Source organism: Rhea americana, unplaced genomic scaffold (assembly GCF_003343005.1).
Source record: "Rhea americana isolate MKP2758 unplaced genomic scaffold, rheAme1 scaffold_36, whole genome shotgun sequence".
Classification (NCBI taxonomy): Eukaryota; Metazoa; Chordata; class Aves; order Rheiformes; family Rheidae; genus Rhea; species Rhea americana.
Genome location: NW_028186490.1, coordinates 581,171 through 608,909, shown reverse-complemented (window position 1 = coordinate 608,909; position 27,739 = coordinate 581,171). Strand labels below are relative to the sequence as shown.

General features: G+C 38.0%; 1 protein-coding gene across 1 annotated transcript; it reads right to left on the bottom strand.

The window, feature by feature from the left end:
* Positions 1-1,402: 1,402 nt before the first annotated feature.
* On the bottom strand, positions 1,403-27,739 carry HELLS (helicase, lymphoid specific). Its single transcript, XM_085312227.1, has 22 exons — positions 27,659-27,739; positions 27,444-27,565; positions 24,486-24,608; positions 23,094-23,153; positions 22,608-22,644; positions 22,445-22,509; positions 21,943-21,984; positions 20,869-21,093; positions 19,510-19,692; positions 19,092-19,235; positions 18,046-18,242; positions 17,242-17,338; positions 16,172-16,333; positions 15,522-15,664; positions 13,097-13,235; positions 11,410-11,493; positions 11,161-11,280; positions 8,972-9,088; positions 7,881-8,040; positions 4,631-4,727; positions 4,339-4,415; positions 1,403-2,649 (listed from the first exon to the last, which is right to left on the bottom strand). Exons 1-22 carry the CDS (start codon positions 27,687-27,689, stop codon positions 2,552-2,554), a joined length of 2,523 nt encoding a protein of 840 aa, XP_085168353.1. The 5' UTR covers positions 27,690-27,739; the 3' UTR covers positions 1,403-2,551.

Genomic DNA, 27,739 nt, shown 5'->3' with positions numbered 1-27,739 from the left:
GCATCAACAGCTCAAACATTTCTTTTCCTCTCCTCGCTGAGGAGGGGTGATAGTTGCACATACTTGGGTAGAACATGCAAGAGAAGAGCACTGCTTCCAAGTTACCAGGACACAGTTTTGCTTCAACAGTTCGGCTTGCAACATCTAATAAAAATTTTTTCCCTCTGATGGCAACCAGGGGAATATTATTTCACCCCAAACAATTATAAACTGTTAGGTACAGTCCCTGTTTCCCCACAAAGCCCTATGCTTTCTTTCTCACATTATCCTTACCCTGTTTAATTGCTATGAAAAGGAAATGAAGCTTCCTGAAACACCAGCTGCCTCAAATAGTGTGCTAAGGCTTTGCCCACAGGCACTAACAGCGCAAGTACTAGACTGCTCTAAGCTGTCATAAGAGCTCCCATTCTTCATAGTTTAGGTGGACAGGAAATACAAACACTATTCTTGACTGCAGGTACAAGGGTCACACCAAGAAGCCACGATGTTTGCTTTGACCAAATACATTCTCAGTACTTTGGGAGCCAAAAAAAAAAGGAGAGCGAGACTCAAGCTCCTCTGTGGCAGCAAACAAGCAGAAAAGCTTGCATTGCTCTTACCTTCTAAGGCAGCCATAGCCTGCAGAATAAATCACTCTAAATAACATCAGGCTCCACCTTTCTACACAGTGACTGTATTTCACTAACACCAGCAATAGCTTATGCAGTTTTAGACAGTTACTGAATTCTAGCTCTGTTGGTCTATGACTGTAAAGGATGGGGTTGAAATACTTGTTCAGTTTTGTTTTCCACCATGCTGCCCTGAAATGACATTCATAGTTGTGCAGGTTGAGCAGAATTAAGTCTTAGAAAATCAGGTAAGGCTGCATGGAAGTACTTGCATCAGCTACTAAACTGATACAAAATTCTATTACAATGATTCCATTTAGGTACTATTGGAGAACTATCATTTATTCTTAAATCTTATAGTGGGTCTTGGTTAGCATACAACAGAACGGATAAGAGACACACAGTGGTTTAGCAGGTAAGTGGTAAGTGGAAACCGCAAGTTGGACTTTGCATTAGTCAGGTTAATATGTAACAGAAGAACAGAAACGTTACAAACCTGTATCTTTGAGAATGAGAAACAAGACAGGGCTTTCAATGGGCAAAGGTCAGAGCCAGCCTATTCATTACTCTAACAGATTACTTGTTCCTTCACAACAATGAGGATAAACAAATATCTGCTACTAACAATCTTCTCTAAATCAGGCTAACAGATTATACATTGCAGTAATAAGTTTATACTTGTGAGAAAAAGTCCAGAGAGAGAGAGTGAGCGAGCACTCTAGTTGCACTCAACCTGTGTTTACATGGAGGTCCTTTTACACAAATGAAATAACTTAGGAACTAATTTCTGAAGGTTTGATGAATTAGATAGGTTTTTATTCCATGTTACATACATGTTGGCATGACTAGCACAGCCACATGTGTGACAGTTCCAGCTGGAATGCCAAACTGGGGCCTCTGATTAAACCTTCACAACATTTCACAAACCACTGTTCAGAGCACAGAAGCTAGCTGATGCCTCAGCTGGCCATTACAGGCTGCAATTAAGTTATATCCCTCACTTGCCTTATTATCCAGTTCCCTGGAAGAATAGTGAAGACTTCCTCCCCTCCATCTGCACACCTTGTTCATGGTATAAAATGAGGCTTCCTGCTGATTCGGCTTTTGCATCCTTAAACATCTCTTCTCCCCTACTGGAGTCTCACACCTTCCATTCAAAGTGCTCCTTGGTCTTCCACACATCCTCACAGACCATCTCCATTCGCCCCTCCCAGTACCTTTAGCTCCCTCCAGATGCTTTAAATGGAGATCATCAATTATCTGCAAACTGGCACCTCAGCTGCAGGAGCCACCAGGCCAGCCAACACAGAACAAAAACCGTAAGCTTTCCTAATGCAAATATTAGCTCATCTCCTCTCCCTAGGTGCCTGCTTTGTCAAAACATGTTTGAGATGTGCTAACATGTTCAATGAGTTATTGAATGGTTCAATGAAGGGTGTCTAATGGACACAATATAAGCTTAATTCATTTAGGAAGCTATGGTAAAAAACAAACCAACCAACCCACACCCCTAGGACAAATGAGGCATTTATTTACCAAAATAATTTGCAGAAGTTAAAACAGAAACTACTAAAGTGGCTGTAACAAAGGCACATGTTTTCCCTTCCAAATAAAACCATAATTGACATCTTAAAAAAAATTTAGGACTTCCACAGGAAGATTTTACAAAAATTTGGCAGTTTCTACCACTGATCACAGAAGTTAACTGAAAATGTAAAGCATGCTCATTTCCTTAATTCTTTATCAGAAGCTAAATCTACAAACATGGAATTATCACACAAGTTACATTGTAGAACATGTTAAAATCCACTGAAAGAATACAAACAATCTGAACAAGGTCTTAAAGAAAGTCAGTACAAAGAATTGGTATATATATGTGATACCTCTGTAAGATCTGATGTCAGACATATATTTGTCCTGTAAGACTACAGGCTATTTGCACATTAAAATACACATTCTGCATTGGAATCAGACGATTCTTCTAGGACCTTGAAGACACCCATTTTTTCCTTTTTAACTGTTTCAGAAGTTTTCATTTGATCTAGGACAAAAAATAATGATGAACAGTAATAGACGATCATCTGCAATCTTTCTGTTCAAGTACAGCAATACAGAGAGAAAAGTTCATCTGGTGGGTGGGAACATATTTTTGTTTCAATTAGAGATTTGAAAAGCAAGCTCATTGATAAAAACCATATTGATCATTTATAAACAGCAACTAAAAATTTGTGCTTAGAAGCTGTTTCTCAATTGCACACTTTAAACATACACAAACCCCACAGCCAACACCTCAGACTAGATCTGAATGGAGATAGGCAGCTTTTAAGTCTGCCATACCGATTTTTTCTTCCTCAGAAGAAAACAATGCAGTAAGCCTTAGAGAGTGAAATCATCAGGAAAAAAACCACAAAGTAATAGCCCTGCTAGCTATGCTTTTCCTTTTTTTTTTTTTTTTTTTTTTCCCTCTCTCTCCAGGTATTATAAAATCTGCATCTTGTTTTCCAACCATTTGCAATCACTGTGTTGCCATCCCACTGAATATAAAGTTAAAAAGTAGTTACTGTCCTTCTGTCAAATTTAGTTACGGTTTATAGGAGGTAGGAGTTGGCATTTCAATTTCTGAAGCATTCACCGCAGCTAGTTGAAGCAAGTGTTCAGGATATAATGTTAGACTAATATTTCTTTCCCATTTTTTACAACAGTTTTAATACACTGATTCTGCTTACTATAACTAAGAAAATACGAATAAATCATTATAAAACGTGTTACACCCTAATACACATGACAGATGGCACCTTTTCCAATCTGACAAATCAGGTTGTTTTAAAGAGACTGATGTTTCAGCCTGAACATGTAAAGACAGAGGTGAATCATATAAAATCAGTGCATCAAGAACCATTTTCAAGCACTAGTTAACTGAAATAAGAGCTTTTATAAAACCATTCCTTAGATAATCTAGGAGAAAATTTCAAGTACAAAGCTGTTCTTATCTCCTAAAGCAAATAAATTATTTAAGACTAGCTTTGAATTTCACTTGAAATTCTTTAATGACTGATTTTTCTTCATCTATGTTTTTACATTTATCTGTCCTGAAGATGCTGAAGGGAACAAAGCATATCAAGTCTAACGTTTAGAGGAACTGGATAAGAATTTTCTCCTTTCTCAGAGAAGTTAACACTCTTAATATCCTGACTGGATCAAGAACGAGAATTTATGTAAGCAGACAGCCTAAAAAACTTTGGTTTTGATCCATTGACACAAGCCATGGTAATCCTGAAAAGCTCCATTTTTTTTCCAAAAAGCGTTACTAGACTACATTTCAAGATGAAACAATTCTAGAAGTATTAAGATGTTTTTAAATAAACAAATTTGCTGAAATAAATCATCTTATAAGGATAATTTCTGTTTTCACCAATTACAGCAACATCTAAAGAAAGCTGCTTTGCAGAACAGCTCCTAATCTATGCTCACAAACACACATGATGTATGAATGTAGCTTTCTGGAATCTTTTCCAGTTTTATTATTTCCTCTTTGGCAGATCCAAGTGGAAATGTCAGTGTATGGACCAAAGGGTCTTTGTATATGCAATATAGCTGCAGGGAAGTGAAACTATGACAGTTTTCTACATATAAAGACTCCAATGTCTCTGAAAGCTCTAATAAAGAAAATCTACTTATAAAATATGATTTAACAAGCAAAGAGAAAAATTGGATGAAAACTGCCACTTACCAATAAGATCACTTCTATCCAAGAGTAACTCTAGATCTTTATCACTGATTACTTTTTCTTTAGATCCTTTAACCTCTCTGTTGAAGAAGAAATAATCTCTTAATATAGATAACAGCCTATTACACAGAATATTGCACAGAAATCAGTTTTCTGCATAGCAGAATCCCCAGGACATTCTTTCCACTAAGATCTACGTATCACTTTAAGACAAGACAGACATCTTTTTGGCAGTGATTTGCAAGCAGAATGTTTTAAGTTTATGGCTTTAAAGAAAAAATGAAAATCCACATACCTCTCATAGTCTCTGGATTTCAGTAATTCTATTAATTCCTGAGGGTCCAGGCAGCTCTTTGATTGTGCTAGACCAGATTTGCCACCTTTAAATTGATCTATGTGGGAGGAAGGGGGAAAAAAAGTATATAGAGGCAGAAACATTAAATTTTGTATATCAATACAACAATGCTGGATGCACAGAGAAAATTCTTGCACATCCAAACCAACTCCTTTAACTAATACTACATTTCACTGTTTTAGCCTTCAGCTAAACACAACTTAAGTTTTTATGCTAAATGATTTTAAAAAGTGCATGAAGAGTTTACATGCAGGCCTTCCACTCTCCTAGATGTAGTATGCAGAGAAACTGATTGAAACACCAACTCAACATGTACACATGCATGCACAGAGCAGAAAAGCCATTAGTTCTACTTACAGCAAAAAACATTGCAAATAGAGTTAGATGGTAGATGTTGGAGTTTGATCCCTTACAATGTAAGCTGGTTGAAACAAAGTAAGCAGCATTAACCATTATAAGATAAGAAATACGAGAAATATGTTGTTTTCGTAGAATATACCTCAGTTTAATGGATTAGACAGACATGACTTAACACATCCAACTTGGGCTGATTTCTCAAAGAGACTATGTTAACACTTATCTACACATGAATCTGGATGTCTGCCCAAATATCCAAGAAATAAAAGTTTATCCTAAAGATAGATATGAACAAAGCCAAGCTCAGGCATGCATATTCCAAGGAGACGGGCAAGTCTTGCAGTGTCCTGTGCTCAGAGACTCTCCTAAGCTGCTTCTGTTTTTATTAACACACGAAACCATTTTATTAGTGAGGTTTCCCTCACACTTTTCATTCTTTCTTCTATCTTAGTTTCAAACTTCCTCCCTTCCCCATCTCCCTCAAAGGACTATAAATGTTTCTCTGTGAAGTGCAAATCAGAGGCAAGTTCCAAAGGGGTTTGAGACAGAGGAATCTCCTCTCCATTAACAACTCCTGCTGTGACCCACCAGATCCAGGTCATGTCATGCACTATTAGTGATACAGCCCCTTCCTCCTCCTCACTGGAATCATTTTTCAGAGTTTCACAAACCGTATGGCACTGAATTAGTGCTGTGTAGATCTTGAGCTATAATACTAATGACATAGAGAAAACCCTATGAACATTTACCAACATAAAGAGAAGTTTACATGCATCATTTAATCTTAGTCTGACATCTATTAATTTAACTAAAGCCATGCTGGTTCTCATAGTTTCCTAGGCACATTTCTTGAATAAAAGAGAAAGAAAAGACAGAATGAGAAATCTGGTGCTCAGGTCCCAAAATCAAACTGTTCTGCAACACATTTCAGCTCATAAGTATTTCTGCTGTATGTACTCTGAACAGTTAGACAATGCTGAAAGGCCTGATTTAGGCACATAAGTTTCATGATATCCCTTCCTCATTCACTACAAGAAAAGTACATTTCTTGTACTTCTGAGATACTCGAGATTACAAGATCCATTACATCACATTTACAAAATCACACAGTGAACCTAAGGGCTCCTGAAGGGGAACTACTTAGGCTGTAGGATTTGGATATGATTCATCAATAGTTAGCGAGAAAAATACTCAACTTAGAGCAAAACTGAAGGCATGACCCTTGCCATTTAGCTTCCTTTCTGTATACTGAATAGTTCTGGTTCCCATTATGTCAGTCACCTATTGTTTGAGCACATCCTGTTTTCTGTGCTGATCTTTCCACTTTAGTTTTATCTTCAAATTGGATCTTAATCAAATTCATATAAAATAAATGCTTCTCCTACTTAAAATGTTAATTAAAGCCCTTAGCAAAAAAAAACAGATTAATTTCTTGGCAGTCACACCAAGATAGAAGTGTCAAACAAGTTACAGAAAAAGTTAGAACTAGGATAAAGGACGAAAAGATCAGCCAACATCATTCAAAAACAGAGGCAACCCACAGTTTAAGCTCATGAAATAGTGCACTGTCCAGTAGCCAGAGTAACAAGCATGGCTTTTTGCTTCCTTTATGCCTCAAAATGCATTTTTTTTTAATATAGGTATATAATGGGAAGTTCCTAAATTCCTTAACACTTAATATAAGGATAATTACTGTCAGAGACCTATATCAGATTTCCAGAATTTTTAAAGTGAGCTTAGTATTTGGGAAACACTACAATGAACTAATATTTGAATATGGCAAACAGAACAAGCTATAGAAGCAGAACTGAACTTTCTATAGCACCAAACCAAAAGAAATTTACCCCAAAAGAGAAACTTCAGTGTCATCATTTTCTTACACTTTAAGTATGCCCAGCTAGATAATCAATAATGGAACAAGAACCACCACTGTGTTGCATGCAAAATAAAAGATTTTTCAGTTCAGTGCTTGTTAGGTAATGGTTCCAAAAGGACTTTACTGTGGTTATCACAGAGTACTCAAACTTAGAAGGACAAGCGCATGCAGAATGCTGTAATTTTGTGCAGCAATTCCACAACTTTAGGATTTGCCATTTGGATCAAGTTCAGCAGAAACCTCCAGATACCAACTTTTAATAGTCTCTACTCATTTTACCAATTTTAGTAGACATGCTCTCTACTCAAGCAAGTTTGTCAGTGTAACAGGAAAGCCTATCTCCAAACTTCAAATCATGAAACTCAGCTCTAAATGCTATTGGCTAGGCATATTACTTCAAATGAAGAATTGTGATAAAATGTTACTGCTAGTAGTTTAGTATATCTGATTTTCCCTTTATCTTCTGGATCATTTAATTTGATTTAAAAAATAATCATTAAGAAAAAAGAGAGAATCAAGTTAGACTTGTCATCTATCTCTAGCCTAGACATTTTCCTTCTTGGAAGCCTAAAAACATTTGAGTTGAACAAACTGTCACCTTGCTGACAAGCTATCGAAGAGCCCAGAGTTCTATTCTCTTATAGCCTGGTTTCACTTTTTTTCCCCCAGGTGCCATCACCCTTTTTTTTTTCTGCCTACTAGTAAAAAATAGCCATAACATGCTGATCCTAGAAATACAAGTGCTCTTCCTTCATTTCTGAAGGAGTAACCTGTAACATGTTAAAGAATGCACTTAGGAGGGTGATACTATATAGCTACTTGTTGGAAAGATAAAGCTATTTGCATTTAAGAAGAAGTAATAAAGAATCTCAAACAGAGCAGTAAGTTCTGTCTTGGGATTTAAAGAAGAAATATTTTTTTAAAAAAATAGGAAGTCATAAAGAGAAAAATACTAACTTTTGTGTATAATCAGCTTCTCTAGCTTCCTCTTGGCAGCAGCTCTCTCCACAATCTTCTGATCAATAGTATTTGCTGTCACAAGACGATATACAACCACTGGCTTTGTCTGGCCAATTCTGTGACATCTGTCTTGGGCCTGCAAATCTGACTGAGGGTTCTGAGCAGATTAAAAAAAAAGTTAATAATGCAGCTAACTTAGCTTATTTAAGAACAGTACCACAGGGAGCATTTTTAGTCAGTGAGCTCCAATGGTCAGACAGAGCTGAAGCAAATAGCTGAGAAGCTATGGTATAACCCTGCTCCACAGCTACTTGTGTTTTAAACTAGTCCATGCTGAGCTCTGCTGCTGTGGCTACATAGGGGTAACTCAACTAGCTTGGCTGCTTCAGTGCTACATGATGCAGCTTAACAGATGGACATCTGCATTAAAAATTTATCTGAGGTTGTTAGCTCTTTTTTGTAGGAGGAAAGGAAATGGATTTTTTTTTCCAGTACTATTCTGAAAGTTCTTTCAGCTTTGCTATAAGTAAATACAATTATTCAACCAGCAGAGCTGTATATTTAAAAGAAAGTGAAGAGGCATACATCCTCAGACGTCCTCTCCATACTTGTTTTCTTCTTGGCTTTCTCCACACTTGCAAGAGCAGCAGGATCCCAGCTAGCTAAAACATGGATGGCAACTCACAGGAAGAAATTTGAAGGCCTGGTGCTAACAACACAGCTGTTAGAATTGGGGAACTTTCAGAGTACCAGCAGCTTTCAAACTTTTAATAAAATGAAAGAAGGAAATGCATCTCCAGGAGTAACAAAAAACCCTCCTGCTTTTGGTATAATTCAGAGGACAAACAAACTGGCCTTGCAGAGCAGCTTACCTTTGTTTTGGATAAAACTAGGACATTTTCACCCTGAGTTGTACAGTTAATATAAAACCTGTTTGCATACATAGCTTATACTGTCATCATGCAGTGTTTCATTAAAGTAAATTACAGAAGTGATCTATACCATAATGGTTACTAAATGCTTATTAAAAGCAGCGAAGAGAAAGCATTTCATTGTAAGTGTCATGAGGTAAAACACTATCAACATACCCAGTCACTATCGTAGATGATAACAGTATCTGCTGCAGTTAGGTTAATGCCTAAGCCTCCAGCTCTTGTACTCACTAAGAATAGGAAGACTTCAGGGTCTGTATTAAATTGATGAATCTGGAAGAAAATGTATTTATTATGAAACAGCAGGCAGATCAAACAATGTAGCAAGTGTTTTATTTAAAAAGGAACAAAAAAAAAATTGTTTAAAGATTAAAAAGAACACAAATACAATATAAAACATGTTGTCAGAGGTCAAAGCTTTAAGAAACATTGCATGCCTATAGGACAGGACAAGACCATGACGTGAAGTAACTGTATATTCTTATCTGATTCTGGTCAATGAACTGTCCAGAAAGGAGACTACTACAACAACATATGGTCCAAATCACATGCATCTCCAAATAATCTACCATCCAATGATATTTTCTTCTCCAAAGCAAGCACAGTCTTGCCTAAATACATATCCACTTCTTGACACAAGCAGCAATCTAAAAAAAAACCAGCAGCCAACTTGACTATTACTTTCAATCACACTATATACCTTTTCCTTTTACATGAAAACCTGGGCGTAACTTTCTGGCCTCCTGCTTACCATCTAAGCCTGCTTTCACCGCAAGGTGCTCCCAACTGTCAGCACAGTTCCTAACTGGTATTGTAGACCTGGTAGGTCCTAGCTTGCTTTGACTACCCTCATGCTGTCAGAAGATTGGAAGATTACAGTAATTTTCAGGATTTTGACCACAACAATAAGAGAAACCATCACCCCACTGCCAGCCTGAAGCAGCTATCCAAGTGCTCTGCAAACCTCAGCTCCTCTGGGCTTGCCTGGACACTAGCATCTCCACCACTGACAGCAGGTCATGAAGCTGGGAAGAGCCTTGCTGGACTTCAGCTGGTGACCTGGAAAAGTTCTCTCAGCCAGCATCCATACCATGCTATGGTAGGTACAGAAGCAGGGGACAGAGAGGAAAAAGAAACAAATTAGGCAGCTAGTGCTACCCCCTTGAAAGCTTGCTGCATTTATCCCTTGTTCTCATAGTTTGCTGGAGGTATACTTCAGTTTCTGTGCAGTGGATTTTGCTTTTTTTTTTTTTTATTGTAATAAAGACATTAAGACTGTTAAGGGCCTGGACATTGTCTGTATTCTCTACTATCTCTTTATTTAATAAAATTCTAGCATTCTGTTCAGCCACTTGTTCATACAGATGAAATGAAGAGGGGAACTGCAGCCAAGCCAAAATGTTTTAGCTTTAAAAAAACATAACAGGCAAAAAAGATATGTTTAATATGGATAAATTGATGAACTGACAAAAGCCAGCCAGAGGAGAAGAAGAAAGCCCTAGTTGACCTGCTTCGTCATAAAAGGTACATGTGCAATTTGTAACCAAAGAACAGATCGAGGCAACACCTCACAATTTACAAGATGTTTACATGCAAGTGCTTGTTACTGTTTCTGTATCTGGTATAGGCTGGAACACATTGCACCTTTAAATTTCTCATTTAATCCCTTGCACCTGCTGTGCTTACTAAGAATCTTTCTAGTTGTGTGCACGATGAATCTGCCTACATACAGGTTTCCTTCTCTGCCAAAATAAATAATCTCCACTAGTTTCAAAGTATTTTGCAGTCTGCAAAAGCTGATACCCAAGTGAGTTGAAGGACAGCACTGCCTTTTTCCTCTAAGGCATCTTTTGCTGGACACATGTGATTATTTCAAACTGTAACAAGCATGCAAGAAAGACTATACCACACCAAATCCATGTGCTCTGTTGGGCTAAAAATTACAGGTATCCCAATAGGTACACAAGACTATTTCCTAGGAAGTCTACTCTATCTGGCATTAGACTTGCAGTACTTTCCCACAGATGTTTGCATTGCATCCTAGATTCTGTAAACAATATGGGCAAATTGGGATTAGCATCTGTTACAATGCTGATATATTATGCATAGCACATCTGGACTACAGAATGTGTGAACAGCCATCACTCTAGGCAGACCACAAGATGCTGGTTAGTAACACACTTCACTACCACAGTATTTCTGAGCAGTAAACATTAAAAAATGTAGCAAGCATGTCGGTCAACATACATGGCTTCTGCACATTAAAGACTAAATTCTGTGACAGTGTCACAGGAACAGGAAGAAATTTTACTAAACAGGCTCAAAGGGCAGGTGCATCTACTTACATTTTCTTCTCTCTCTGAGTAGGACATAGAGCCATCTAATCGACTAAATTTGAAGTCTCGCAGATAGCAGTAATCCATCAAAATGTCCAACATCATAGTCATTTGTGAAAATAACAAGACCTACAAAACCAGGAAGATTCTTTAGCATCGTTTTTTGATCATAAGCAGGTATCTATGCAAAAAAAACCCCAAAACACCCATAAAAAATCCCCACACCCAACCTACTCCACTATCCATACATAAATTTACCTTATGGCCTCTCTTTTTCAATTCTGGAAGCATCCGGTCCAAAAGTAGAAACTTGCCCGAATTCTTTACTAGATCTTCATCAACCTTAGAAGAATATGGTAGGGGGAAAGGGGGCATGTTGTATATTAGAGGGAAGGACTCAGAGGTTTTCAGCACTCAGATGCACCAACAAAAGCTGGCTGAAAGTGTTTTACAGAAACGAGCTGTACCTTCCTTTTTTATTTTTTAAAAATAAAAGCTGCAACACAGGAAATAACACCTGTTTTAGCAAAATAAGTTTAATCAAGATGAAATTAAAATCAAATTCATCATTTTATATGTGTAGATCTTTAAAAAAGAAAATAGTTTTCATGACATTTCCAAAAGGAGAAACCTTAATGATTTTTATTTTTTTGACAATGGAACAGCACAGCTGTTTCCTTCCCAGCTTCTAGCAGTTGTAACTAATGCGCGAGGTTTCCATCTGCTGGAAATAAACAGCACTATCTAAACAAGATGCACATCAGCCAAGGAGCAAAAATTGACAGAGCAAATTCTTCATCTTCTTCCTTACACCCTTCTCTTGTTTAAGACAATTTCTTACACCTGATTTCTGCTGTGGGCTAAGAGCAAAGATGCAGAAACACTTTGTGGCTGAACCCTAAGCAAGTCACCTCACTAAATTCTAATCAATCTTCCCAAACAGGTGCTAGCTCCTGTACATTGCGTCAACTGTCCAGAAATCAGTATTTTATATATATTAACTAATCTCACCTCCTCATCCAGATTGGGTTATCGGCCCCCCCTTTTTTCCAAAAATCACACTGATTTTCTATTGAAAAACTTTCGACAGTTTACTCCTGAGTGCAGCTGAGTTTGTTGTTGCTCACCGAACCAGAAATGTGACTATATGGGCCTGCAAAGCTACATTTAGAATGAGCAAGCACCTTTAACTTCTCCTTAAGCAGTTTGTCAAAAAAAAAAAAAAAAAAAAAAAAAAAAAAAAAAAAAAAAAAAAAAAAAAAAAAAAAAAAAAAAAAAAAAAAAAAAAAAAAAAACCCCAAAACTCAGTTAAATCTTAAAGCTCTTGAACAGCAATGATTCTTTCAATCTGAATTGCTTCACAGTTTGCTATATTGTTAATCGCTTTGTGTAAAGGAAGCTATCACCTGGCCCCCACTGGCCCTCGGGATATGTGATACACTTACTCTGCATTCCCTTTCAAGCAGGGGGGACCAGATCCTGTGCCCTCCGAGTTGAGCATTTTGTTGTTCATATCTGCCCTGGAACACCTTACATGTACAAGCTATTGCCCTACATTCTGCAGTGTGTACAGACCAAATCACAAACAGTTCACCAAGGTCAATGTTTTGGTTTTGAAATCTTGTCTTTGTGAATGGAACTTAGGGCAGACCCTAAAACAGCTCTTGAATCAGCTTTAATCAACAGCCTTGCTCCCAGCAGACAAGTGCCTACATAATGAGAAACAGCATCACTAGTGCAAAGACTACAAGGGCACAGAGTCTGCACTGCTCCCTGCAGCTGCTGCTGCAGAAAGCTTCAAATAATGATTCAATTACACTGCCGGAATTTAATATGGAGGCTTGTCCTGAAAACACTGACAACGTAATTCTTCACTGTTGTCAGCTTGGTCTACTATGTCTAATGCCTAGAGTAATTCTTCTGGTAATGCTTTAAAAATACATACCTTGAATTGCTGCGTAGCAGGGTCCAGTGGATATTCAATAAGATAAGGGTGATTACAGCATTTTCTTAGTAACATCATAATGTTCTGCAGTTTAAGGTTCACTTCTGAATCCATGGGAATGCTCACTTCTACCACTGGCCTTGAAAAGACATATCATCATATTAGTACAGAAAGGCATCACTTACCTGTTACAGATACTGGGGGGAAAAAAAAAATCATGTGGAGTGCCAAGTTCCCTCAAAATCCTTCACAGTTAGTAAGGCTGTTAGAGCCCTATTAGAAGAGTAAGGCTCTAACAAGAAGAGTTTGTCACGATTGGTTTAAAATACAAAAAGGTAGCAATTAGTAAGCACAAGTCACGAAAAAAAAAAAAACAACTTCTGCAAGTCATCTAGCAGAAAAAGAAAGAGAGTCCCCTCTACCAACAAATGGTCAGAATTCCTGCAGAATGCATAAACTACTTCAAAATCAGCTTTCTCCTATCCTGGAGGCCTTAAAGAAGTCAGGAATAATCAAGTCCCTTAAGTCCCAATGCCCAATGGGACTTGCACCTACATTACAATTAAAAACAAGCCAGTACTGTCACCTGACTAGACACTCAGTCTAGGCCAGTCTTAAAAGGAGCCAGTACTAAGTATGCTCTCTAGCAGCTCTCGTTTCAGAGCCTACCACTAACATTAAAAGTACTGAAAAGTCCTATTAGTAAATAACTAAAAATGATTTTCTCCTATCATAACCAAACCTCATGCAATCCAGAAACAATCATTTTATCTAATCCTGATCCTCAAAATTAATTACATAGTCCTTGACCCAAGAGAACCACAATCCTAAGTATTCATTCAGAATCACAATCCTAGGACAAATTCAGTCCTTATCACTAGAAGCCACTCACTCCCACCTTATGGTTCCTGCACAACCCAGCAGTTAGTGTAGCTGTCCAGGCCCTCCAGCCCTGAAACAGACCTTTACTCTGTCAGCGGCCAGAAATTATGACACAGCTACCAAGAGGAGATTAACCATGGCAAAAACTCTTCACCTCCAGCATAAACTCTGGTTCCCGGAACAGAACTTTTCTCTAACCTTTAATCAATAGCAAGGCAACCTGTAACTAGGGACAGCCACACATTTTTCACTGGTCTCATTTTAGCCACGTGTACAGTCTGCAGGATTCTGCAAAAAAATGCAGCTCTTTAGCTCCTCCACATCTAAGCACTGTCTGCAACTTAAGGGATCCATGCATGCCATTGAAGTAACACAAGCATGTATATATATATATATATCATTATCAGTTCTTGAAGAGAACACAGGACTAAAATAAAATCAAGCAAGATAAATACATTTCTTCAACCTTGAAGCTTAACCTCAATCCCAGTTTTCCTTTGCCCAAAGGGTTTCCAAACAATTTAGAGCCAAAAAATAGACTACATAAAAGACCTTACGTGAACATGACTCTTTAAGTTCCTCAGTCCTGAATCTCAAATGCTGATCTTAATCTGCATCAAGTGGACCAATACCTGTCACCAAACTAACTCTAACCTTGCTGAGCATTTGGGTTCCAGGCCTCAGCTTAGGCCTACTTCTCCCTTTCTCCCACCTCAGTACTGAGCAAAGAAACTACTTCTGCCTCTCCTCCAGTCTTAAGCCCAAACTTTGCTTCAAGTGTTCCTGAGGCATTTCCCCAAAACTTAACTCTAATTAGCACACCAGCATTAACCCTTGTCCTGCCTTGAGCCAAAGATACAGCCACAAACATAGCCAATTGTTAAAGACAAAAGGCTTACCTGAACCTTGCAAAGCTTGCAATACCTAGCCACAACTTAAGTTCATCAGCTCCTTGTCCTCACTGCTAAGCCTACTCAGGACCTAAGATTATCAATAATTTCAACTGACCAAAAAGATGAAACAGTTCTTCCTCTGCTGGCACCCAACACCATCTTAGACTTTCAGGCTTTGGTGGAACCATTAATAAGCAGTGTTCTTCACTGTTTCATGTCCCAAGACCCCATCAGAATTACTTTTCACACTGGCACAGTTTAGTTATCTAAGTTTTAGCAATCATACTATGACCACAAGACCTACTTAAGACCGTTACTAAAACCATTTCTTGGAAAAAAAGAGACTTGAGAGCCAATTTTAATGCTGGATTCTGCAAAGGCCACAGGAGGTCTGTAGCAAATAGAATCAAATGTCTTATCATTAACTCCGCTATTGTTAATGAGGCAGCGAGTTACGGTACAAGATCATCATTGCTAACACAAAATAGCAAATTTTAGGGAAAAGTAAAGCAGGAAAGTTTAAAGCCACAAGAACAGTGCATCATAAAATGCTTGCCATTCTTAATAAATTCTGATAAGTAAAGTTCTGGAAGCAAGTTGAAATAAAAGGGATATATTTAGTATTTGAAAAATATTATCTTTTAGGGCACCTCTCTCTTTCCACTTCCTCTTGCATTTTGCTGATCAATTTTTCCAAGTCATCAGGTGAATCATTATGTACTTCACAATAATCAACCTGCTTTCGACTGCGGCGTTTTGGTCGGCCTGTAGGACTCAATTCAACTACTTCTTCCTGCAGGAAATAACATTGCTATCAGCAGCAGATAGTTTCAGATAAAATACCTATGCTGATCCAAGAATTCTCAATATTGCAAAAAGATCTCAACGACATGCACTGTCCAGTTCTGAGATTCAGTAGCTGTAAATGTGGCTATGTATAAGAAGTGGCCCACAACCTAAAGCTCCAAAATTGTAGAATTTGAAAGCTTCTGCTTGATTTGTGAAAGCTGCATGAGCACCTTACTGATGTTTTACCAGAAATTGTCAGTCTATTGAAAACTGTCTTTTTTCCCCTGACCTAAGGCCAGCCAAAAAGCAGCTGTTCACACTTGCATATTACCTAGTTCTGTGCACACTGAGATCTGTCACAATAATTACCACTGAAATAATTAATAAAAGGGTTACACACAAAATTTAAGCAAAAAGTAGTTCTGGTTTCACCAGCAACGAAATATCTATGTATTTTTGCTCATAAACTATTAATATCAAGTACATTTCTATCATTTGTTTCCGCAGATACCTCATTATTCCCAAGCAGCTTCCTAATAGTGCGGTTTACAATGGCAGTATAGAAAGTTTCTTGCTTCTTTGCCAGTGGTGCATATACCACGACTTCTCGTTTAGGAGGAACCTCAAGAGCAACATCAGATTTCAGTCTTCTCAGTAAGAAAGGTGTCAGAATCTGAAATGTTGAATGTGTTATAATTACTCAAAGCTCCTAACAGGGCTAGTTTTAGAGCAAAGGGTCTACAGGTACAGTGCTATTTTAACAATCTAGACTTGGAGATTTGATCTTCAGAGTTCAGTATTTCATTCTTAAAATGGACTCATACTCAAAAGGTTTTACATGTATATTGGTAACAGACAGGTTTAAACAATCCATCCACTGACATTTTAAAAGTATTTTGAAGTCTTTATTAAAGGTGCAGCAGTTACTACATAAAATCACTTTAATAAAAATGATTTAAAAAGTCTATTTTTATGAAATAGCTCTGTTCTGTTCGCTACATTTCTTAAATCATTTTGCTGCAAGAGGTCCTGACAAACTCTTAACTGCAACACAGAACAAATTTTTGTCAACAATTATGTCTGAGATACAATTTCTATCTTTCACCATCAGCTTAAGGTGGGAAAAAAAAAGTTCTCTAAGCATTGACTTTCCTTAGCCAAAAAGAAATTAATAATTTGATTTTGCTTTTGAAAACAGGTAAATTATACAACTAGTTTTTCAAAGTTTTATGTCCACTATCTCAAAGTTACCCAAGTTCCCTCAGTTAACTATCAACAAAATAAATATACCAATTTTGTCTCTTGCAAAAAGTAAAAAGCAAATGCAATTAAGTTTGACTCATCTCAGCTCAGATCCAAGAACAAAAATGAGGTATTACCAAAAAGGTATGTTGTTCTTTCCAGCATTTACATATGCTGACAAAGATTGAACAAAACCCCAAGGCAAAAGAACTCTGAAGTGCTACAATAAAAGCCTCAGACTCGGAAGTCAGCTCTACAAACAAGATTTCAACATGGTTCATAACAAGGGCCAGTGTTAGAAGCAAATCATGAAAAACAATACAAAGAGTAATGAAAAACCTGATGCAGCATATGCAAGATGTTTTGCTCCCTTTCTTTAGCAATAATATCTTCGGCAGTTTCTGTAATGCTGGTAATATCAAACCAGGATTCAAAGCTATAAAAACAGAGCAAGAAAGAAAAAAAGGAATAGCTTACTTAAAGCTATTATTCTTTGTGACTTATGTATCCTATTCTTCTCTTATCCTGTGATTTAAAAAACAAAAAAAAAAAAAATCCCAAACTACACTTGTATGCATCATATCTGTTCTTTATGCACAAGATGTTTCTGAAATAGTCTGTCTATGCAGAGGCTAAGATTTTAAACTGATCAATAAAACTACAAGTATTAATTGGAATATTCATTAAGCTCTGTTGTATGCATTATAATCTTTATTGTTTTCCAAATATAGACTGAATTAAAAATTGTTCTGACCTTACTTTTCCACCTGACCTCTAGCTACTGCTTTCAAAAAGCATAGGTCTCCCATGGGGCCTCTCTGTTAGCCTCACACAGATGTCTCCAATAACCTTACAGAGTCTCAAACAGCAGTTATGATTAGACAGCTACATCCTCCCTCAATGCTTAGTGCTAGCTCAGAGTTAAATATCCACTATTCAAGCACAGAGTTGACACTTCATTTCTGGAGAACTACACGTGTTAAGAGGGGAAGACAATGCCTCTACCACAAAAGAAAAATCATACCAAGTTAAAGCCAGACAATAAACAATTCTTTAAGTGCTAATACAAGTTTAATACTTAAAGAATCACAACAATGCCCAAGGAGAAAAAGGGCACGGATTTTCCAACAGACTGCAACTTACCTTTTCAAATCATCAAACACATCTGGCAACAGAAAGTTAAGCAAGGACCATAGTTCTGCCAAGTTGTTTTGCAGGGGAGTACCAGTCAAAAGAAGTTTATTGTCTGCATTAAATCGTTTTAGTTCTCTGATAAGACGGCAGTTCATATTTTTAATCCTGTGACCTTCATCCACTATCAGATACTTCCAGAAGCAGTGCTGCAAAATAAAGGATAAATAATTGATCATTACATCAAGATGTACACCAGATGAGTGGCACCAACAATTAAGAACCTGATGCTTCTCATTAAAAAGACTATTTAGTGTTCTTTCTCTTTGCCAGACTAGAATAGATTAATCCAAATATTTTATACCATATATTTGCTTGGTGTGAATGCATTTAGGAAGTTGAGATGATTATGGTACTGTCACTTTGTGATCCATTTAAAATTTCACTTTATGGAGACAGGGATTTTGCAGAATTTCCCTATCAACTACTCAGTGTTCCTGAACAGCATTCATGCACTGTTTTGCAGCTTACACTCTACAAAAATACTCAGAGATGGAGTATTTGAAACTTATATTAAAATGCAAACACAAAAAGGTACCGCATCAGCAACTCTTCTTCTTCAGTAGTCAGTAAATGCTGTACAGGAAAACCTGTCCTCAATGAAATAACCACTCCAATGTCAACCAACACACTAAGTACAGCTTTTACTCCACCACCCTCCTCCCTCCCAAACCAAAACAGAAACAAACAAACAACAACAAAAAAAACACACAGGTTTTGTTCTACCTACTGAGAAGTAGTGAAAAGAAAATACGTGCTCTAATTATCTTTTCACTTCACTTTTTGGATGATGTGTTCTATTTTAAGAACTTCTTAAGCATAAAAATCTAGAGCCACTGCTACCAAGGAAACAGCACAGAAAACCTGAATGTTAATATAAGTGCTGTAGTATCACACTGGATAGGCAGCAAGCAGTCTTTTACTGCATTCAAAAGCATTACTATTAATAGTGGTGAGACAGTCCACCTATCACATGATTTTCAGGAGAATTTAGGTACCTGTAGGGCATTTCTGTCTCGCATGGCTATTTCAAATGAAGTAACGACAACAGGATGAATTTGTAGAGATCCTTGACGTCCGTGAATTTTACGAACCAGTTTACGACGTTCCTGCTGAGCTCCATGATACAGCATTAATGGAATCTAAAAGAAATGAAACTTAGAAGTCACATCAATTAAGCTCATGTAAAGTTGCAAAATCGAATGGATGATAGGAGAGAAAGTTAGTTTACTTACAAGATGATTGTAAATGTATAGCAAGTGAAGGCATAGTTTGTAGCAACGACATAAATAACTGCAATTAAACTGGTGTTTGAAACAGGAAAAAAATTTCAAGGTAAAAAAAATTAGAGTAAGAATTAAATAATTTGCTCTTTTAGACACAAGGAAGAAATGAAAAGCCTTAACTTTTTTTTACCTCTGGAGTAAATCTCTTGAATTCAGACATCCAGTTTGGAAGAGTAGACAGCGGACCACATACTAAGAAGGGACCCGGGACTCCTCGCTCCACCATCAGTGCTATTGTTGCAATGCATTGGATTGTCTTCCCCAGCCCCATTTCATCAGCTAAAATGCCATTGATACCATTTTCCCAAAGCATCTGGGCACACAGAGAAAGATATGTAAATGCAGAAGATCCAAAACACATTAGCAACATCAGACACCTGCGGCAACTTTCTCTAACAGGCACACATTAAATGAGAAAGATTTCTCCATTGTCAAAATACAAGCATCTAGTTAAACACAAGACATTCTTATGTAGGTGTACGTGCTTCTAGTCAGTTAAGTGTCTGACTAGAAGGCAAAAAGTGAGAATAGTATCAAAGGGAAATATAAGAATTTGCATTATATCAAAAAACACTTCAACAGCAAGTACAGTTCATACTGGCCAAATTTTAACTCATCCCAGCTCCAAAGAATTCCCCTTACTTTCCTCCCACATAAATCAAGTTATTGTGTTTGTGAAGTTTCAGTTACATCTATCCAAATAGCTTCTGTTGGCACAGCCACTTTACCATAGGAAAAATCCCAGGATGAGCGAGTTTAGTAGTGTTCACTTGTGAAATGAATCTAAGCCTGTTAAAAGGATACACCCACTGGGGCGGAGGGAGTGGAGGGAATGGACAGACAGACATGGAACTGGTACCAGAATGCAAGTTAGTTGCCTGGCTACTACAATTAAAGAGGAAAGCTGTTCACTGTTCTAATTTGGCTTGAAAGCAAAGACAGGACAAAATTGAATACATATATGTGCATTTTTTAAATGTCAAGTTTCTTCAGCTTTTGTTTTCAAATGCTAAAGACAAAGCATTTTTAAAAACACTGTATTGGTATCATCACCAGCCACAGAAACTATTATCCTGAGTCTTTAAACATGTGTAGTGCTAGGTATTCAAATCTTCAAGAGAGGAAAACAGACTCAATGATGCACAGAACTACTGTTTTTAGAAAGTTCTTGTAAGGAAGGGCTGAAAAGATAGCTGACTTGAACAAGAAAAAAGACACAGAGAGTAAAGACACAGAAATCAACCAGTAAGTCTAAAGAAAACTCTTACAAAACTAAATATCCTTCCCACCCTGTAACTTTGCACCTGCTGCTTGACAATTTTGTTTCACAACATTCAATTCTTATGTCATGAGAAACCATGAAAAAACTGTCTATTCCTTCTTCACCTCCCCTATACTAGCTATTAACAGATTCCTGCTGGTTCCTCCTCTCCATTTCTCTGTCTCCAGTCAGTGACTGGGATTAAACGTTTAATCTATTGCTCCATACCCTGAGCCACTCCATGCCTTCCACTTGGTACCACCTCATGACACCTCCAGTAAAAATCTTTGGCTGCTGAAAAGGCACTGGCTGTCCATTAAATTTCCGTACTGGATCAAGGAATTGCTTGGCACTGTGTCGTACAGCTTGACACAATCTATCTTTAATGACACTATTTGAGTCTCCATTTTTTTGTAAGTCCTCTGGACACAGGTTGTCAGAAGAGCTTTCATCCTAGAGAAGGAAGTTCAAAGAATACATGATAAGTAGCACACATATCAAAGCTCAGCTAAGACACATTTCTACAAGATGTTCCAGAAGCATGTGCTGTACTTTTGGCAATTTTGCAGCAGTTATTTACTGTGCAATGAGGTACGACAGCCCCGATACACAGACTTTTTGGAACAACAACTCAAGAGCAGAATTTCTTTTCAGGAATGATACTGCTTTATAGCAAATACCAATTCACATAATTTCAATGCTGTAGGTATATTCTTTACCCCTTTGAAACTGAAGAGTAGCGATAAGTTACTGAAGTGATTACGCTTATGATCTTCTACCAATAAAAGCAAATATACAAAATCCGGCATGCAAAAGCTGGCATTTAATGCCAATATTTCTACTCTATAACTGAATTCTAGAGCGTTAGAAAACAGCTCATACTGTGTTCTTGCAGTTCTTAAGTTACATCATGTACAAAAAAAAGAAGCTACTACCTTTTTTTCGCTGTGTTTGAATGCTTAAAACAGGGTATATCTTAAGTAAGGTCTCAAACTAACACAAACTTTTTACTTAGTAAACCGCTGTTTCCTTTATTTACCAAACCACGTATGTTCTGTAAGTATAACCCACTCCAAGCCCGTTAAAAACAAACAAAAAAAAAGTTTTACTGAAGATATCTGAAAATAAAATATTTAAGTGCATTTTGCATCACTTTTTTGCAACTTCTAATTCAAGATTTCAATATCTAGCAAAGAGCTGTTCATTTACAGGAAAAGTTTAAAGATACACTATTAAGTATAAAAAGCCTTTCCTTCCTCAGGGCTTAACACATTTAAGCTGCATTAACATATGCCAACATACCTGATTTTCCACTTTACTTTTTTTTGCCACTGATAGGATTTCCTGAAAACAAAGATAAAAAAAAAAAAGCATACTTATGTGCTTTTCATCGTTAAAGGCTATTATAATTTGCATTTCAGGAGGATCTTGAAATTCTAATTGAAAACTCTGGACATACTTTAAGTGACTTTCCAAACAATATCATTAATCAGACAAGTGACTCTAAACAAAGGCTACACATCACCAAACATACTCCAATTACAAAGACTATCTTCTGGAGATGTACTGCCTTCAGAACTTGCCATCCCAAATACTTGAAAAGAGAAAATAAATGGAACCCTATGGGTCTTAAAACATTTTCCTTTATGTAGATCCTTGTTGAAAGACAAACATACGATCTCCCACAACCACATATGAAAATTTACTGCTCCAAAAAACACAGATGTGTCAGCAATGAACTATCTTATCAGTTAAAATTGGTGTTACAAAAATCCAAACAAGTCCATTTACAGTTATGGCCTACCTCTTTAGACATAATTTCTGAGATGTTATATGTTCCATCTTCTCTCCCTCTCTTCTTTTTTGCAGCTGTAGGATAACATTTGAGATTATACAGCGTGTTAAAGTGTCAAGTGTTAAAGAAACTAAAACAACAGTACTGACAAAAACAAATCCTAATACATTACCTGATTTCTCCTCTTTGCTATCAGCTGGATTCTGACCCTAAAAAATAAATATATGGAAAAGGTTCATCACATCTCTAAATAGGATGATACAGATGGAAGGAAAGTGCAATTAGGCTCATGCTGTTATCTTTTTGAAACATTTTTGAAATACTTTAACAATTAAAGAGTTTATAAAATTATAGCAAAAATAGTTCCTACTTCCAAACCAAAAAAAGCCCTCACAACAAATACAAATCATTTCCTCGAATCAAAATAGGTCAGAAAAAGTCTCCTTAAAAAGACAGCCATGTTTTGAGATTTTTTAAGCATTTCTAAAGAGTCTTACCGTTAAAAATAAATATAGTACAAGGATAGATCTGTAAGCCAAAAGACAGGCGAATTTCAATTTGTTTAGTTTACCTACCCTGACCAAGATGATCAAATTGACGTGGTAATTTGTTAGACTTATTTAGAAAGAATTTTGATGAAATAGCTAGTTAATCTTACCTTGGAAGATTTTAACAACATCTCTCTCTTTTTTTCTAACTTCTCTTTCCTTTTCTGCTCCTAAAGAAAAGAAAAACCACTTACATTTCTTATCTTCAAGAAACACCCACAAGAGAACCATTCATTACAGAAACAATAACAGATTGCTTTATTAATGTAGCATTGCGCATACTCTATGGACATGACATGTTTTTGCAATCCCACTAAAAACCTTCATTCTGACATTGTTTAAAATCATAAAGCAAGATTTGGGCAAAGAGTATAATTGCTCTGAAATACTTGTCAGTGAATACACTTTCAGAGAAATACATCAATTCAGAAAAGACTTCAGCAAAAAATATTGCCAACAGCACACTATTTAAGAACATATTTATTGCAGTTGTTTTGCATGCATGCAACATCCATTTAATTTCTATGTGTTACTGCTTGTGCTTTGCTTAGAAGAGAAAGCGACATATGTAGTCTATAACGCCTTTAATGATGAAGTGTTTTCATGTCCTTATTTTAATTGCATCTACTACATTTACTTGCTGAAAGCAACAATATCTCAGAAAACAACACCAACAAAAAAGGAGGTCTTGGTATTTATCAGATGGAGCAATAAAAGACTTAATATTGAATTAGGCGCTATCAATGCAGTAATCATGAATTTGAGCCAATACTTAAAACTAGAAAAATATTTTGGAAAAAAGTTCACGCAGTCTGTCAATGTCACTTTCTTGATAGGGTCATGGACTTCCTGAGATTGCTCATGTCCCTCTCAAACTCTTACAGCTTGCCCATATAGGGACAGTTAAGAAAGTAAAGATTAAGCTAGCTCATGAACTCAGCAGCTCATGGATTTAAAAACAAACAAACAAACCAAAAAAACACACACACACATCGAATCATTTTACAAAAGCTCTTATTTGGGAGCAACATGGCTTCAGACCACAGCAACTTAGTAAGTTGCTTGAGGGAGTCCTACATCATCATCCTGAAGACAAGCCTCATCCTCAGCCTTTGGTAATGAGCACAACAGGCTGCATCGCTCCTACTTGCTACACCTTGTCTTCTTCTATCATCCTTCCAGGTTTTCTATTTTCTTTAAATTTTATTTCTTATTTGAAGCATTTTTATTTTCTCTCCAAGCCAAAAGAACTGTAAACCCATCAGTGCTATCTTCATGTTGTGATTTTTCGATTAGAAGTCACGCTTATAGGAAGTATAAGACAAATTCTGAGTATTAGATACAGCATCACTGCCCTCCTGGACAGGACCTTTAATAGATTTTCATGTTATTGTTGTGAGCCTAAAAGAATTAATTCAGTTCAAACAACAACTGCATGGCAAAAAACAAACAAACAGAGGCAACAGAAATACACCTATCACTACAGACAAGAACACACCTACCTCTAGTTGTTGCTGTTCCATTTTGGTAAGCAAAAACTTGGAATAGATGTTACTTTTTTCAAGTAAGTGTTGAAGCCTCTTATAACGCATTTCACTTGACTCCCTGTCCCAAGAAGTGCGGGCCTGGCCAACAGGAAAAGATATTAAGTAACTAAAGATGCTTCAGTGTTAATGCTTTTAAAATAATAAAAGGATCTTCCACATGATAACTACAATGGTCTCGCACATATACAAGCATTCTCCTTCCAGTCATAGTATTCCAGTGATTTGTGAGTATAACATACATATCTCTGAAGTGCTGTGAAGCAAGTGCAACTTGGGACTGGATTCACTCACATATGTAAACAAGAGCTCTGCTATTTACCCGCTTCCAGTGCTGTAGTGCAAGGGATTCAAAGGCTCAATGCATCTAAACTCAGATTTATAGATTCAGACTAAAAAGTGATTTAAGTTTATCTGGAGCCTGCAAGATTAAGAAGAAATCTATCTAGTAATTTTAGTATAGTTTCCAAAGTACTACAAAGAGACAGCTCCATCTTTTTATTACAGCTTTTCACCCTGGGCAACTCATTTAGACAACTGCAAAAGTCATTATGACTAATTTACAGTTGGTCAACTCAATTCCCAATACAAAAACGCAAGCTTCTACTTGCTTGGCTTACAAAAACCCCACAGGTACTTGAATGAATGCTGTTATCTTTCTATTAAAAAAAAAGTAACATCTGTAGAAGAATTATAGTAAAACTGCAATTAAGGATTTGCAAATTGCTCTTTAAAACTCAAATTGTGACTCCTCAAGAAGTAAAATAGCATTCACCCTCTAGCAAAAAGAACTGCCTGCTAGACTGATATTAAACAAGTGAAAAGGGGCAAATTAGCATCTCCAAGAGAAACACCAGAACAGCAAGATGCAGAGCTTTACAAGATGCCTATCTGTGCCACAATCTTCAGAAAAAAAACACTGGGGGAAGGGCACATTGAGAGAGAAAGGCAAGAGAATTTTCTCAAGCCAAATAAGAGTGGTGGGGGGAAAAGGGATGTTAGTTGAATAGTGACACAGAAAAGAAGAAAATTAATTTCTCTCTACCAGAAAACACATCTTTATTTTCACAAAATAGTTCTCAAGATCATCCTTACCAAATAGCAGAAGTCACCTTAGCTATCTGCATATTCTTTTAGGATGGGAAGTTCTAGCCCCACCAGTTATTTGTGGACTAGGCTGTGCCCTTGTGATTCTCCACAATGCTTTTATTTGTTTGTGCTTGTTGCAGTTTTCTTCCTTCAGATGCAAAGTACCTGAGCTCAGGAAGACCAATCTTTTCTGGCAAAGCCAAAAGAGAACCTAATTAAAACTAAGCTACTTCATTCAGCTAATTGTTATTGTTCACATTTTGCTACACTGAACTATAGCTCCCTTCCAATAGTTAGTCAGTCAGAAGGATTTTCCCCTTGACTGAGAAGACTTCAAGAGAGAAACCAGAAAACTCAAAACAAACAGTTTAAACTCCTACAATTTGACTCAAGCTCCAAACATCATTTTCCCCCATTATATAAAGTAGGTCAAAAATCTGTCATTCTCCACCAGTTTACATTCTCATGTATTTGTATGGTGGTATTCTGCCTCTAGCCTAGAGAAAGGACAAATGATCTCTTTGTTGAATTATAGTACAAATCACCTGGCAGGGGTTCACAGAAGTGACAAGCAGGAAAAAAAAACAAAACAAAACAAAACAAGCAACAGAAGCTTCAAGAAAATGGACAGTTCCCTTGATGCCAGTAGCCTGGATTTTGTGACAGAAGTAAGCTCCCCTGGCTGACTGGTTCCCAAGTGCACAGAACAACAGAGCAATGCCCTTGATGGAGGGGAGATACTGAAGAAATAGGAAGAACACAAAAAAAAATGAAGTAGGTCTGTCACATTATAGCATTTTTAAAGTGGATGGTTGTAAAATTAAATTCTACATCCTTTTCTCTGTATTTCCTGTGGGATGAGATATATTTGCTCTAAAGCAGGATTTTTCTCCCTACCTGCTGAAAGCATTTTCTTCAGATTTCTCACTAGAAGTCAAATCAAGGACTATTTAAGGAGAAGTTCAAATAGGCTCTGTCAAGAGCTACTGATTGCAATAAACAAGACTGTGAGACCTCCGAGAAAATACAGTATTATTTTCTAACTGCAATATTGAAAAATACTGCAGTGTAAATGTATACCTTATCAATTAGTTCAATTGCTGTCGCTTATGCCTTCAGAAAATATGTCTATTTTTAACACGTTATTCTCCTGTGGGCTGAATAAAAACCTACTGATTTAACAGGGAAAAGAGAAATAAGAGATGCATTCTGAAAGGCAGAGGGAAGAAGAAGAAAAACCCCTGATTTCTCAAGTGTTTTGATTAACAGCGTTAGTTGTTTAGAAATCAATTTTCCAAAAGCTTTTACGATGAGAGGTCCTTCATACTTATAAGATTTTATATTTCAGGCATAAGAAAACATATTTCAAGTATTCTGACACCTTGATAACTTGTATCAGCAAGATGAAATCACCGCAGAACTCTAGAAGCATCAGGTTTTCAACGCACCCTCTCTACAACAGATTTTCTGCTTAGTGCCACCAGCATCTGCGAACAGGAGGCTGCACCGGGAAAGGGCCCAGAGAGGCCGGGCCGGCTCCGGGGAGGGCCGAGGGGTACTCGCGGGAGCGCCACGGAGCACGCCGCCGGGCGGCGCTCGCCTGCGCGCGTGTTTCTCAGCTAAACAAGCGGCGCGGGGCGGGAAAGAGACGTTACGGGCACACGCAGGAAACACGGCCGAGCCACCCCCGCGATTAACGCCTCAGCTGCGGAGCCGGGAGCCCGGCGGCCGCGGAGCACCGGCGCCGGGCGCGACCCCCGGCCCGGCGGGGCTGGAGCCGCCCCAGCGGCCGTTACGGGCGGGGGAGGGGGCAGCCCCGGCGCTCACCTTCTCCAGCATCTGCCGCTCCTTCTCCCGCCCCGCCGCCTCCAGCTGCTGCTCCTCCGCCAGCATGGCCGGGGTGATCACCGCCGCCTCCGCCTGCTCCCCCATCTCCGCGCCCGGCGGCTCTGCAACGCACACGCGCTCGATGACTGGGGCGCCGGCCCGGCCCGGCCCGGCCCGGCCCCGCCGCCCCCCGCTCACCGCCGCCCCCCGCTCACCGCCGCTGCTGGCCGCGCTCCGCGCCGGCATCGCCCCGCCGAGCTCCCGCGCGCCGCCGCCTCGCGAGACCAAAAACCGCG